Genomic DNA, 15,261 nt, shown 5'->3' with positions numbered 1-15,261 from the left:
TTCGGTTTGCGTTGAATAGTCTGTCAAACTGCAGCAGAGCTAAAAATGATGATTATACTTTCCTGTTAAACGATTGTAGTGTCTGTATACAAGTGCGCAAGCATGCAAAGACCTTTTACACCCTTTATCCATCCACAGAAATTGGATCTCTCTTTATGTTGAGAGGTGCAGTCTCAGGGTCAACCACTTAACCTGGCATTAACATCTGGAATTAGTGTAGTAAAAGTAAGACTTGGGAAAACTGTCAGGGGAAGGTTTATGCAATAACAAACGTAAGCAGAGGAATACACTACATTGGTATCAGCAAAAGGAAAAATACAGCTGATCTCGATAGCTCCCTTTGTGTGCAAGGTGCCCAATATTACAATCTCATAACCTCCATGTTGTCCTGTCATAGAGCTGCTATTTTTTATGTTTTGTGTTAACGTTTTCACTTCGCTCTCATTAAGCATAAGCAGTATCCTTCCTGTCAGCTCTGAACTTTGAGAGCTGAGTGACTAGAAAACAAACTCAGTCCCAATACCTCAGAAACAAAACCTTTCCATCAAAATCAAAAAAAAATTCTCCCGTTTTATGCATAAGTCAAAATGAGTCTGTGACCTCGTTTAAGTTTGACATCTATGCGTTTTGTCCCTTGAATGTAAAAGATGATAAACAGCATAAGGCTTGCAAAACGACGAGATCAGATTTCTGTGTACTTGTGACATAGCAGGTTAGCAATTCTTCAAGTACCCCGCCCACTTCATGGCTGCTACATGCTCGCTCATCTCAGGAAAACTGTCTGAGTGACCACGCAGGTGCGTGACGTGCAAAGCTTTGCATCAGCTGCCAAACTCAGATGAGTTGAGGAATAAATTCCAATTTATTTTTGGAAAAATTCCCAAGCATTTCGGAACCTGAATTGTGCAGTTTTCATGCACAATTGGTGGAGGGTGACTTTATAAACATAAGCTTTCTCACACTGCTGGAAGTGCATTTCCTGGACTGGAGCGAGCGACCCAGCTGGGTAGTCGCAGCCAAGCCATACAAATATAGTATATGAATGCTTACATGGGTTGTGGGTTACAACAATACTTATAATTTTGAATGTACAGTATCTGTGGATTAAACAGCAACGCTTGCAGTCACTATCGCTAAAATGTGTTCGAGAGATGGTTATGTTGAAGTGATTAAATGACGCCTGCTTCTCAAAGTCCATCCATCCATTTTCCTGCGCTTATCCAGGGTCGGGTCGCGGGGGCAGCAGCCTCAGCAGGCAAGCCCAGACTTCCCTCTCCCCAGCCACTTCCTCCAGCTCTTCCGAGGGGATCCCGAGGCGTTCCCAGGCCAGGCGAAAGATGTAGTCTCTCCAGCGTGTCCTGGGTCATTCCCGGGGTCTCCTCCCGGTGAGACGTGCCCGGAACACCTCACCGGGGAGGCGTCCGGGAGGCATCCTGATCAGATGCCCCAGCCACCCCATCCGGTGCCTCTCAATGCGGAAGAGCAGCGGCTCAACTCTGAGCTCCTCCCGGATGACAGAGTTATTCACCCTATCTCTAAGGGAGAGCCCGGACACCCTGCGGAGGAAACTCGTTTCGGCCGCTTGTATCCGGGGTCTTGTTCTTTCGGTCACGACCCACAGCTCATGACCGTAGGTGAGGGTAGGAACGTAGATTGACCGGTAAATCGAGAGCTTCGCTTTTCGGCTTAGCTCCTTCTTCACCACAACGGACCGATACAAAGTCGGCCTCACTGCAAACGCTGCACCGATCCGCCTGTCGATCTCCCGTTCCATTCTTCCCTCACTCGTGAACAAGACCCCAAGATGTTTGAACTCCTCCACTTGGGGCAGGATCTCATCCGCGACTTGGAGAGGGCACATCACCCTTTTCCAACTGAGGACCATGAATAAAAGTTATGAACCGAATAAAAGTTATGAACAGAATCGGTGACGAAGGGCAGCCTTGGCGGAGTCCAACCCTCACCGGAAACGAGTCCGACTTACTGTCGGGAATGCGGACCACCACCCCAGTCTGCCAATCCAGAGGCACTGTCTCCGATGTCCATGCAATGTTGCAGAGGCGTGTCAACCAGGACAGCCCCACAACATCCAGAGCCTTAAGGAACTCCGGGCGAATCTCATCCACATCTGGGCCTTGGCACCGAGGAGCTTTTTAACCACCTCGGTGACTCAGAAATATGAGAGCCCGCCTCAGAGACCCCAGACTCTGCTTCCTCATGGGAAGGCGTGTCGGTGGATTTGAGGAGGTCTTCGAAGTATTCTCCCCACCGACTCACAACGTCCCGAGTCGAGGTCAACAGAGCCCCATCCCCACTATACACAGTGTTGATGGTGCACTGCTTCCCCCTCCTCCTGAGACACCGGATGGTGGACCAGAATTTCCTCGAAGTCGTTCGGAAATAGTTCTCCATGGCCTCACCGAACTTCTCCCACGTCCGAGTTTTTGCCTCAGCAACCACCAAAGCTGCATTCCACTTGGCCAGTCGGTACCCATCAGCTCCCTCACGGGCCAAAAAGGTCCGATAGGACTCCTCCTTCAGCTTGACGGCATCCCTCACCACTGATGTCTACCAATGGGTTCGAGGATTGCCACCACAACAGGCACCGACCACCTTACGGCCACAGCTCTGGTCGGCCGCCTCAGCAATGGACTTAATTTCCCCCGCCTCCCCCGAGACGCGGGTGAAGTTCTGTCGGAGGTGGGAGTTGAAACTCCTTCTGACAGGGGATTCTGCCAAACCTTCCCAGGAACCATCACAATACGTTTGGGCCTGCCAGGTCGGACCGGCATCTTCCCCCACCATCAGAGCCAACTCGCCACCAGGTGGTGATCAGTTGACAGCTCCAACCATCTCTTCGCCCGAGTGTCCAAGACATGCGGCCGCAAGTCCGATGACATGACCGCAAAGTCGATCATCGAGCTGTGACCAAGGGTGTCCTGGTGCCAAGTGCACGTGTGGACGCCCTTATGCTTGAACATGGTGTTTGTTATGGACAATCCGTGGTGAGCACAGATGTCCAATAACAGGACACCACTCGGGTTCTGATCGTGGGAGCCGTTACTCCCTATCACGTCCCTCCAGGTCTCACTGTCATTGGCCACGTGAGCAATGAAGTCCCCCAGCAGAACGATGGCATCCCCAGCGGGATCGCTCTCCAGCACCCCTCCAAGGACTCCAAAAAGTGTGGGTACTCTGAACTGCTGTTTGCTGCATAGTCGGGACCGTCACCCCACCCGATGGCGGAGCGAGGCTACCCTCTCGTCCACCGGGGTGAACCCCAATGTACAGGCGACGAGCCGGGGGGCAATAAATATACCCACGCCTCTCGCCGTAGGCAACTCCAGAGTTGAAGAGAGTCCAACCCCTCTCGAGAGGATTGGTACCAGGAGCCCAAGCTGTGTGTGGAGACGGGCCCGACGATATCTAGTAGAAACTTCTCGACCTCACACACCAGCTCGGGCTCCTTCCCTCCCAGAGAGGTGACGTTCCACGTCCTTAGAGCCAGCTTCTGTCGCCGGGGATCAGATCGCCAAGGTCCCTGCCTTCGGTCACCGCCCAGCCCACAATGCACCCGACCCCTATGGCCCCTCCCGCAGGTGGTGGTCCCATGAGAAGGGGGACCCACGTTACCCTTTCGGCTGTGCCCGGCCGAGCCCCATGGGTGCAGGCCCGGCAACCAGGCGCTCGCCTTCGAGCCCCACCTCCAGGCCTGGCTCCAGAGGAGGGCCCCGGAGACCCGCGTCCGGGCAAGGGAAAACGTAATCCGATAATTTTTCTCATCATAGGGGTCTTTGGAGCTGTGCTTTGTCTCGTCCCTCACCTAGGACCTGTTTGTCATGGATGACCCTGCCAGGGGCATAAAGCCCCAGACAACTTAGCTCCTAGGATCATTGGGACACACAAACCCCTCCACCATGATAAGGTGACGGCTCAAGGAGGGGGCTTCTCAAAATAATAATAATAATTATAATAATAATGCATGCTACTTACAGTATGTAGTGCTTTTCAAGCCACTCAAAGATGGTTTCCAATTGCCCACATTATTCATTCACTCCACAGTCACACCCTAGCAGTGGTAAGATACTTGTGTCGCCACAGCTCCAACATGTACCACGCCGCCTGTATATAATATCAGCCACTATTTTATTTCACCCACGTCCCCTCCTCTGTGGGATTGTGAGTAGTAGGCCAACAATCCAACGCTTGGTGAGTTCTGCTTCATGATGATAGTAAGACCCAATCAGAGGAAAGCTTATTTACACGTCGCATATTAATGACAAATCCGGCCGTCTCAACTGCCAGCCAGGTGAAAAAGACAAACTTGAAAAAGGATATTCTGGGCATTTCAAATCCAAATTATCTTGCAAACACAATAAAAGGGCATCAAAGATTATCTGGGGGGGGGAATGTTAATTGATGTCAGGGCACCTTTAAAGAGATACAAATGTATAGGTTAATTATGTGATTTTTGTTGTTGTTGTTATTGTTTTTTTGTGTGTGCAAGTTTTCAAAATGATCTTTGGTGGAAACAACTTATGATGAAAGACTTTTAACAATTTCCACCTTTAACCACGCCCTGGTTATCGGCAATGTAATAATAGTGCCAATCAACTACATTTTTAAACAGTTGAAAACGGAGTATAACATTTTGTAGATCCCTGTATCCATTACCCGAGGTTGAGCATTGCTTCAATTTCATCAACCTGTAGACATGCAACCACCTCTTTTAATCATTTTTCTGACTGACAGTTCCTTGCAGGTGTTTGAAATAAAAGCTCATTCATTCATTTCATAAAACAACTCTGAATGACATCCATATGAGAGGAATGGGGGATCAGTCAGACCCAAAATAGTAAGAATTTGCTGTAGGCCAGTGAACACGAAGATTAAAACCACAGAGCATCAAAGAGATTTGCAACATGCAGTTCGTTAAATGCAGTACTTGAATCACCTCCGTTAAATGTCATTTAAAAAAAAATAAGATGCATGCAAATTGATACCAGAGCGGTAACAATATTGACTGAGATAAAATACAAACCAATTGTTAATAAGGATCTGCTGTATGTGGGTTAAACGGTTTTATTTGCACTCCTACAAAACTGATCTCTTTTATGTGGAGAAAATATAAAACTGTGAGGAAGGTATCTGAAGAAGTAACACTGACTTGCAATAGCCTAGAGTGAAATGGAGATGAAGTGCTTTAACATGAATTGGAATGGAGGTGTATCTATGGAGAGATGGATGTAAAGGGAAACATAAAGAAAAATGTCTTTCTCTGCCAGTCACAACATGCCGAGTCGTGCCCTCTTCTGACGTTCCCAGCAAATAAGGTGCACACACATCAGACTCTCTCACACCATGTCCAGATTTGCTTATTTTTATTTGTTGTACATATTGTAAATGCAATGTTGTTGTTTTTTTATGAGCTTCCTCTCTTCATCTCTCCAGGAGTGGGATTCCCCCCCAACCCCCCCGCCCAAAAAAATGATTATTATTTTTTTTAAATGCATTTTGTAAATTGGTTTATCTCGTTATATATGTACGTATTCTGTAGATGCGATCGGCGGCGGCGGCGGCATTGCACCTTCACATCTATCTGCTTGTTATTGGGGGAGGCGAGGCTGGGGAGTTTTTTATTTTTTATTTTATTGTATTTTTATTTTATTTTTTTATACTTCTATCGAGATTATGTCACTTTCTCTGAAGGTAGCGAAGAAGCTATCAAAATGATGGATTTTATAACGAAGCAGATTTATTCATTTTTGATGTGAGCAATTTGGAGAAAGTGATATTTAGGCTGTAAAACATAAAGATTGTCTCAAGACAAACAAAACTTGTGGAGCTGCATCATTTGTCAAGACTAATGTTTGCCATTTTTATGACAAAGAAAGTCCTTATCAGCCAACAAATGATACAGAAAATATTATTTAATTCAGTCCGTAAACTTTAAGGTTTCGCCTCATTTAATTGATAACAGGGCCATCGTTCTTCAGTCGGTGAGTGATTTAGAGTCAACAAAATCATAATCCAGCTGCTAAACTTGTACTTTCATCATTAGCCCGTGTTTAACAGATTGCAGCTGCAAACGTTGCAAAAAAACCACACACAAAAAGTGGACTGTTCTTACACTTTGTAGACACACCCCAGCTATATAACCCTATACATATCAATAAACAATCACCCCATGTTTTTGTTTTTGTTTTTGTTTTTTTTAACTGAGACCGTGTGCTGCTTGACCATTTTACATTTCACCGCTATACATACTGTGTGTGAGGAAGAACATCATTTATTGTCCAAATTTGCCATTTACTCAAGGACAGCATTTTGCCTCGTTCATGAAATTGTTTTTGTTTTGCGTTACGGCAATAAGAGTTCTCATGCTGCCATGTTGTTCAAGTAATGGGAACGTGTAGCCTTTCTCCAAGAAAAGTATTCGCAATGATGAATGTCTCAGTGGCTATAGCAAAACAATTCTAATGATGCTTGAGTAGCTGTTGTTTTCTCAACTAAGATTCATGCATATGCGTGTGTGTTGTGCAGCTGGCAGGACAGACGAGAAAGCATGGGATTTTTTTGCGGTGCGCTCAGAACCTGCTTAACGCTATAAGCACAGAATATTCGCTCTAAGTGAATATCAGGTTCCTTTGAGCAGTCATTCCAGGGTGCACTAGGTTTTGCCTCAGGCAGTTTCTCAGGAGACATGAGAGGCAGGCCAGAGTCATCAATCGCTGTCACTGAGGGGAGCACAGATCAGCCGCTCAGGCTGTGACTTCTTTGTCATGTATGAGTTGTGACTATAGAAAGTTATTAACTAAATATGAGCTGAAGTATTCCATACTCACAGTTCTGTTAACAGGTGCAGTCGGTGGAAGGCTCTTGGCTGGATCTCGCTGATGTTATTCATGCTTAGATCCCTGAAGAGAGGAGAGGGAAACAAAAGAAGGAAAGTATCAATCAATGCGCAGGCGTTCTTATCAGTGGTCTTTGAAGATTGTCTGGCCATGTAAATTATACGTTGAAGAGCCCTATTTCATATGGTGATCAATCATCCATAGTAGGGAGTACAACACAGAGAAGAGGTTCGGGAGAGGTTGAAGGAGGAGGAGGAAGAGAGGGAAATAAAGGAACATTTCCCCAGTGAATCTTTGTTGGGCAGCTAATTTCCTCCTCTTCCCAATGACTCGTTCTCTTTTCCAGATGTCTCACTCTAACTTTCCTCTGATCTGACCCCTCTGTTTCCTTTCGTACCTAACTTCGTCCCCCCCCTCCTCGGGAGACCATATTGCTCCAGCTTTCTGATCATCGCTGTAAGATCGACACACCCCATCTCTCCGAATCTGTCACACATTCTCCGACTTAAGTTTGTTGGGGGTGAATGTTGACGCAGCTGCGGTCGCTCAGGTTAAGGAGGGGGGGATTCTGTGTTCCTTCCCTGCATGCGTGCACACCCCGTGCAACAGTTTGAAATTGTACAGTGACAACCTCTGTGTCAGCCTGTGGAAGAAAACACATCTAACCTTGTGCCTCAGACATGTTGGAGCTTTTGATGAACACCATGCAAAAATGGGGTTATGTCACCCCTATTCTTTGGCTGTATAGTCCACAGGGCCTTGCTTGAGCCTTCAAGACGGAGACGCGTATTGTGTGTGTTTCTTTGTGTGCGTGATACGATCCATTCCTCGCGAAGCCAGAGGACCATGCGAGCAAGAGTAAACTGCGCTCCCGGAAGCCCCTCAAAGTTGGGAGTTTTGACACGCTAGCTGTTTGTTCGTCAAGTCAGCCAAAACTCAGCTTGAATGGATTGATCCACTGGTATGATCACTATTCGGCGCCAGAGGAGAGTGGAAAAAGCATTGCACGGCATAGCAATCCTTTTGGGGGTACTTGAAAAGGCAATTATATTTAACTGTTCTGACATAAACTCCCTACCACCTTCCCAAGGAGAAGAGCTAATATGAAGCAATCTGTTCCACACTCCCCACTGTCACTTGGTTTTGGAGGGAGTTTTGCCATACGATGAACATTTTGCATATCCGTTTGCCGGGGGACGTGTTGGGTTTGTAATTAAGTAGCCTTTTTATAGCTCAACTGACATTTAATATGTTCCTTATGAACCCCCCAGAGGTCTAAGTGCAAAATAGAGCTCAGAAGGGTTCAAGGTGTGAGTCAAGGACACCTAATTGGGGGATGCCTTCAGCCAGTGTTGGAGGAAAAATAGCTGTTTCTCTAATGTCACACTGCGAAGTAAGCCATCCATCTTCCAGTTGCACTAATTACATTAGCATTACTGCACTCAACTTGGCTGTTACTTGTGTTCCATTCTTATGTTTTAACGATCCTCTGAATTGTTTCTATATCCTGTCATGACATTATACACTTACACTGACAACTCAGAGGGCAAATGCATTGTGACAAATGTTGGGGCAATGCGCCGTAAAAGCTAACAATGGGCAGATTTCAATGTTTTTTTTTTTTTTTTTTTTTTTTTTTTTTTTTTTTTTTTTTAATAGCGTAAGGCTGTAGGCCTCCAAAGAAATGACAGGATTACAAATTACTTTAGAAGTGCTTTTCAACATTCAAATGGCAACAACAGGCTCTGAACATAATTAATTTACAAAAACTGTTCAAAGTGAAATGGAGCGTAAAGAAAACGTGATCAAATTCAATTGTAATTCATTGGTAAAAATCTAGTTTTAACATCTCCCATCTGCCAGTTGAGCGCTATCAGGGCCAAAACCTAGCACCACAAGAGATTCTCCCCCTAAAATCATCCTTATCAACAATTTACTTTTTTTAAATTACTCTTCTGAATTTGTTTATTTATTTTCTTTACAATCATTCCAGACATTGTATTTAACAAAAATAGTGGAGCTGGTCTCCCCTTGCAAACAAAAAAAAACAAAACAAACAAAAAAAAAAAAAGCCACTGGTAATGCCGTGCGTACACTTCATGTTTGTCACATGTATTTTTGTCTGTACAGCTCCAATCAGTGATTTACAAATGAATGCAACAAATTATTTAAGACCGGGTATACATAAGCGATAACCAACTCCACTGACAAATAAGCAGTAACAACACGGCTGGCTGACATAAATGACACCGAAAGCACACATTTACGCCATAGATCAACACACCATAATCCTAAAATATGGTCGGACAGTAAATATATTTGCTAAAACATTTAATAGGCAGTGTTAAAGTAAAGCAACGGACACACGCATACAAACCTAACTCCAATGAAGTTGGGATGTTGTGTTAAACATAAATAAAAACAGAATACAATGATTTGCTAATCATGTTCAACCTATATTTAATTGAATACACGACAAAGACAACATATTGAATGTTCAAACTGATCAACTTTATTGTTTTTAGCAAATAATCATTAACTGAGAATTTTATGGCTACAACACGTTCCAAAAAAGCTGGTACAGGGTCATGTTTACCACTGTGTTACATCACCTTTTTTTTAACAACATTCAATAAACGTTTGGGAACTGAGGACACTAATCGTTGAAGCTTTGTAGCTGGAATTCTTTCCCATTCTTGCTTACAGTCCGGGGTCTCCGTTGTCGTATTTTATAATGCGCCACACATTTTCAATGGGAGACTGGTCTGGACTACAGGCAACCCAGTCGAGTAGCCGCACTCTTTTACTACGAAGCCACGCTGTTGTAACACGTGCAAAATGTGGTTTGCCATTGTCTTGCTGAAATAAGCAGGGGCGTCCATGAAAAAGACGTCGCTTGGATGGCAGCATATGTTTCTCCAAAACCTGTATGTACCTTTCAGCATTAATGGTTCCTCTCTGATGTGTAAGTTACCCATGCCATTGGCACTAACACAGCCCCATACCATCACAGATGCTGGCTTTTGAACTTTGCGTCCATAACAGTCCGGATGGTTCTTTTCCTCTTTGGCCCGGAGAACACGACGTCCACAATTTCCAAAAACAATTTGAAATGTGGACTCGTCGGACCACAGAACACTTTGCCACTTTTCATCAGTCCGTTTTAGATGAGCTCGGGCCCAGAGAAGCCGGCGGCGTTTCTGGGTGTTTTTGATAAATGGCTTTTGCTTTGCGTAGTAGAGTTTCAAGTTGCACTTACGGATGTAGCGCTGGAACTGTATTTACTGACATTTGTTTTCTGAAGTGTTCCTGAGCCCATGTGGTGAAATCCTTTACATATTGATGTCGGTGTTTGATGCAGTGCCGCCTGAGGGATCGAAGGTCACGGGCGTTCAATGTTGGTTTTCGGCCTTGGCGCTTACATGCAGTGATTTCTCCAGATTCTCTGAACCTTTTGATGATGATATGGACCGTAGATGATGAAATCCCTAAATTCCTTGCAATTGTACGTTGAGGAACATTGTCCTGAAACTCTTCAACTATTTTCTCACGGACTTCTTCACAAAGGTGAACCTTGCCCCATCTTTGCGTGAATGACTGAGCAATTCAGGAAGCTCCTTTTCTACTCAATCATGGCGCCCACCTGTTCCCAACGAGCCTGTTCACCTGTGGGATGTTCCAAACAGGTGTTTGATGAGCATTCCTCAACTTTCTCCGTCTTTTTTTGCCACCTGTGCCAGCTTTTTGGTACGTGTTGCAGCCATAAAATTCCAAGTTAATGATTACTTGCTAAAAACCATCAAGTTTATCAGTTTGAACATTAAATATGCTGTCTTTGTAGTGTGTTCAATTAAATATAGGTCGAACATGATTTGCAAATAGTTGTATTCAACACAATGTCCCAACTTCATTGGAATTGGGGTTGTACAAAGACTTCAGTCAGCTTCTGGGGATGTGCCTACACTTGAAGACAACTCTCAATTATCTGCTCCTGATTAAAGAAGCCGTAAACAATCGTCGTGTGAAAGTCCACAGCCACGGCTTTGTACAGACAGAATAGACAAGCTGCAACGGGGAAAATGTTTTAAGATAAAGATACAACGGTGAGTCATGGGGAAAGGTTGAATGTGGCTCAGTTTGGTTCTGCTCTCCAACGAGCTCGCTGGGAAGCCGGGGAGAGAGACAGAGACATTTCTCCTCTGCGGGCCAAGGCCTCTGCTGACAACTTGACGTATCGTTGGAAGGCGCTGTGCTATGGCTTGTTTTTAAAATCAAATAACAGCTGTGGCTTTTTTAAACCATGATAATTATGATTGATGACTACCACATGTGCATTGTGTCGGCTGGCGCTGCGACATGCAGATATTTTCGGCGCGAGTGAACGGCTGCAACAGAAAATGAGAAAGTAAGAGCATAAAGATTTTGCAGCCACAGCAGTGTGTATGGGAGTGTTACAATTATAACTGAGGTTTCTCTATTCCAATTTTATGGAATTCTTGTGTGCGACTGAGTGTGTAGGTGCTGTGTGTACGCGTGTCAGTATGTGTGTCTTGGACAATATTTTTCCCGTTTGTCGGCAGCCGGGGTGTGTGTGGTGAGGTATGTGTCGCTCATTTTCACACCCCCTATTGTTTTCCAATAAGCCTGCGGACGCGGTGGGTATAATTGCTGGTTAAACTCCACCACATCATACATGGAAAAATATTGCTGTGCGGGTCTGCGTATGTTTAAGGGGGAAGAGGATAAAAGGGGTTTCTTGTGTTTTCATTTTTGCAGGAATATTGAGTTAGGGGGTCTTGTCCTGCCTTCATGGCATCATGCAAGAAAGTAGACTCTATAGAGCTGATGTTCCTGCAGGACAACAAATCTTTCAAATGGCACAGGCGCACAGGAAATGCCAGACCCTCAGATCTCTGACTAATGCTAAACGATGACCTAAAGACACGGAGACGCTTGCTCATCCCATCACAAACTATTGAGTAACTGTTAAAAGCTGTCAACTTATGTCTCCCTCTTGAAGTAATGACTGAGGCCATTGTTGCAGTAAACGAGGACGTGTTGCACTCCGATAAACAATGTCGTCTGATTTACAGCATTGTTCGGCGTACGTTTGTGTGCCTGCACGCGTGGATGGGCGTAAGAGGCAAGAAAGGTAAAGCGCTGCATGTTTGATGACTTCATTCAGTGATTTATTGCGTAACCGTGGCAAGAATTTGTCTTGAGGGGGAAATATCCGTTCTTGCCCCTCGGCCCTGTCTCCCTTTATCTTGTGCCACTCTATCCCCCTCTCTTCCCATCACTGTTTTAAATTTCAGCCAGAGCGTGGAGTTACATAGACCGGTTGTTACAATAACGTGATTTATCATATTTCCTTTTCGCCGTCAGCAGGACCACTGAAGTATGTTATCGACCCTGTGATCAAAGGACCCTCTGTGTGTGGGTGTGAATGTGCCCCTAGCTCCTTTGTAGACAATTGCAAGCTGGTGGCCTTTCTTGACAAGCGCGATGATGTAGCGCAACAAAACAACTGGCCACACCGTATGAAAAACAGCCGCGCTCATGCTCGGTGGTTCACCTGAGCTGCATCCACAATCGGGAGGCACACTGGCTTTTTGTAAGGTGCAGGACAGACCACCCTGGTGGGTGAATATGCGCTCAGATATGAGAACAGATGGGATCAGCAGGTAGGTGTTTGTGTCTAGCATCGGTCGTGAAATGTGTCAGCCAGACAAAGCTGGCCAGGAGAGAGGAGTTTTGACACTTTCTTGATGGAAAATACATTGTCTCAAATGCATATCAACATCCATAAATTGCTTGATGGATATTATGATGCATTATTCAAAGCCTAAGAAAAAAAGGATTTGCATCGTATAATAGCATGCATCTGTGCGTACAAATATTGCCCATGGTGGCTTGCGAGCGTCTTCAGGACGACATCAAAGCGATCGAATTTTGGATGCTTGCTAATTGCTTGCAGGCGCTGTCATGCCACAAGTGATTCGCAATCTGTCGATCTGCTACAATGAAATCAAATAAAAAATACAAAAAAATACAAAAAAACAAGGATCATCATCGGGATCGCGGTAGGTCAATCCACGAGGACTTGATTTTCGGATCACAGGGTTGATAAAGAGCTGCAGATATTGGGACCGGTCGCTGGAGATGCTAGTCTGCTTCCTTGAACAAGGCACAAAACCGCGAAATCAGACCTCTCTCATTTGCCTGTATCTCTATGAATAGAAAACATAGCTTCAAAATAAAGTAAAATAGTAAAAAAAAAAAAAAAAAGCTTTTTTTCTTTTGTTTTGTTTTGTTCGTTTTTCTTTGGTTTTGTTTAAATGGAATAACAATTGTGTCAGTGCCCTTGGCATTCACACAAACATGCATGTTGCCCTCGGGGAGGATATTTCCGATGACTCACAATCGCACAGTTACCTAACGCGGTCACAAAAGTTCTTCATTGCAATTCCTTCACCCTTTATTCCCTTACATCCCAGCAACTCCATTACCCCCTTGTTAGTCTTTCACCCAGCGAACAGCTAATAATGCTCGTAAGATTTGTTCCTTTCAAGGCAGATTATTTGCAAGCGACCTCGGCAGTGTAGATGTTCGGCGGAAAGCGACGACCAGATACAGGGGTTCTGTATTTGCAATGCTTTGAGTCGCACCTTGGCTGCCTTTTAGTGGAACCGTGACAGTAATGTCTCGTGTCGCATTCCGCCAGTCCGATCCTCTCTGCTTACCTCTTTCACAGTCAAGGCCACAATGAAAGAGGATCTTTTATCCCGCCTAATGCGACTGCTTGTCAATGCTGGGGTGCCGCCTTCAACTGGGCCTGAAAGGTTTGCGTGTGTTCGTGCGCGCGTGCGTTTGTGTGAGGGTGAGGTCTGTGTTTGCATTTTCCGATTATTATTATTTTTTTTAAAACATTTTTTTAATAATAAACCAACTACTTTCAGTTTCTTTCGAGGTCGCACGAGTTTGCACGTGCACGTGCGCCCATACAAAAAGAGTGCAGTTAGGAGGCTACAATGCTGTCTTTACCCTCCTCCTCCCTCTAAAGATGTTTTCTTGCTCCCGTTTTCTTTCTGCGCTGGACTTCCTGCCCTTTGTTGTCAGAAGGAACGTTCTTTATCAGGCCTTCTCTTATTCTCTTGTGTCTCTCATTCACGGCCCACAGAGAGAAAGGGAGAGGGCGAGGAAGTCTTTCACCTGGACAAGACTGTCCACGGGGACGACTGGGATACAAAAGAGCACAGGAAACCGATAGGGAGGAAGCGAAGAGAAGAGATAACAAGGCCGAAAGAGGAGATGCGCCTTATGTGATGTGCTCTTTTCCGCTCGTTGCAGTTTTGGGGAGAGTGACAGGCGGATGTCGAGGTGGAGAAAGCGGCTGTTTGTTTATTCTGGGGTCATGTCATGGGAAACCCGTTCGTGCCCTGTGGGAAGTCTTCGTAGACTGGTATACTACACACAGGACACGTACGCACGCGTGTGTGTGTCCGCTACTTGTCCTCCCACACATGAGACAGAGGGGAGAGGGGTGAAAGGTCAAGCACTTCAGTAATGGAACAGGAAGTGTTGGAACAGCGCGAGCTATAGGACATACAACTGCCTCCGACATGTGGACGGGACTGACAGGCAGCTGTTTGGGAGTCGGTGAAAAGAGCCTGCATAGTTCATTAACATTTTCATGGTCGTTACATGACATATACCATCTACTAAGTCTGTCTTTTTCGTGTCATTTCAAATCAAAGCCAGGCCTCATAAAGCCCATTTCTAGGCTTAGCGCGATCAGGATCTTTGGAGCCGAGTAGCGAGTTTAAAGAAACGGATCCGCTCACAAGATGGAGCAATATATCGACGAAAATAATTTGTTTATTAGCAGCTTTTGACCAACACGGACCTTCAATCAGACGTGTAACTTGCTGCAATGACAATTGAGCCGCTAATTAAGCTGCTCATAACGAGCATGCATCCCCGTGTGAGCGCTCATAGCGAGCTAAAAAGGGGCTGTAGCTTCTAGCTGAGGTTGTATTTGTCAAGCTTTGTATGGACTAAATGATAAATCAGTAACATAGCATATCAGTAACCTGAACACCGCTGTGTCACATTTACGAGTGTAACGGAATGTGGCGGCTCTCAAAAGGTTTAGGATAAAAGAATGTGCGGTTCTCCGCAATATTAAAAGGGAGGCCGGCCAGCGCGAAAGACAAAGTTTTCATGTGCCGACTCTTACCTCACTGCTCCTCCTCCTGTTGCCTGATTAAATTTGTCACGTTGAAGCATTTTGTAGACGTTCCCCCATGAGGAACTGCAGATTGTATGTAGATAGTTTGAGTTTTATCTGTCTCAGACACCACAAAGACGTCCCACACCGCTTTTTCACTGAACTAAAAACCCCAAA

The 15,261-nt window shown here is 45.2% G+C and overlaps 1 protein-coding gene across 2 annotated transcripts in view; it reads right to left on the bottom strand.

The window, feature by feature from the left end:
• LOC133413025 (leucine-rich repeat-containing G-protein coupled receptor 6) overlaps window positions 1–15,261 on the bottom strand; it is a 46,342-nt gene that overhangs the window by 25,007 nt on the left and 6,074 nt on the right. For both annotated transcript variants that reach the window (XM_061696909.1, XM_061696915.1), the window contains one exon: window positions 6,846–6,917. In XM_061696909.1, coding sequence (XP_061552893.1) covers window positions 6,846–6,917 — 72 coding nt within the window. The remainder of the gene's footprint in view (window positions 1–6,845; window positions 6,918–15,261) is intronic.

This window comes from Phycodurus eques, chromosome 1, assembly GCF_024500275.1.
Source record: "Phycodurus eques isolate BA_2022a chromosome 1, UOR_Pequ_1.1, whole genome shotgun sequence".
NCBI classification, from domain to species: domain Eukaryota; kingdom Metazoa; phylum Chordata; class Actinopteri; order Syngnathiformes; family Syngnathidae; genus Phycodurus; species Phycodurus eques.
This window is presented reverse-complemented; position numbering and strand designations above follow the sequence as displayed.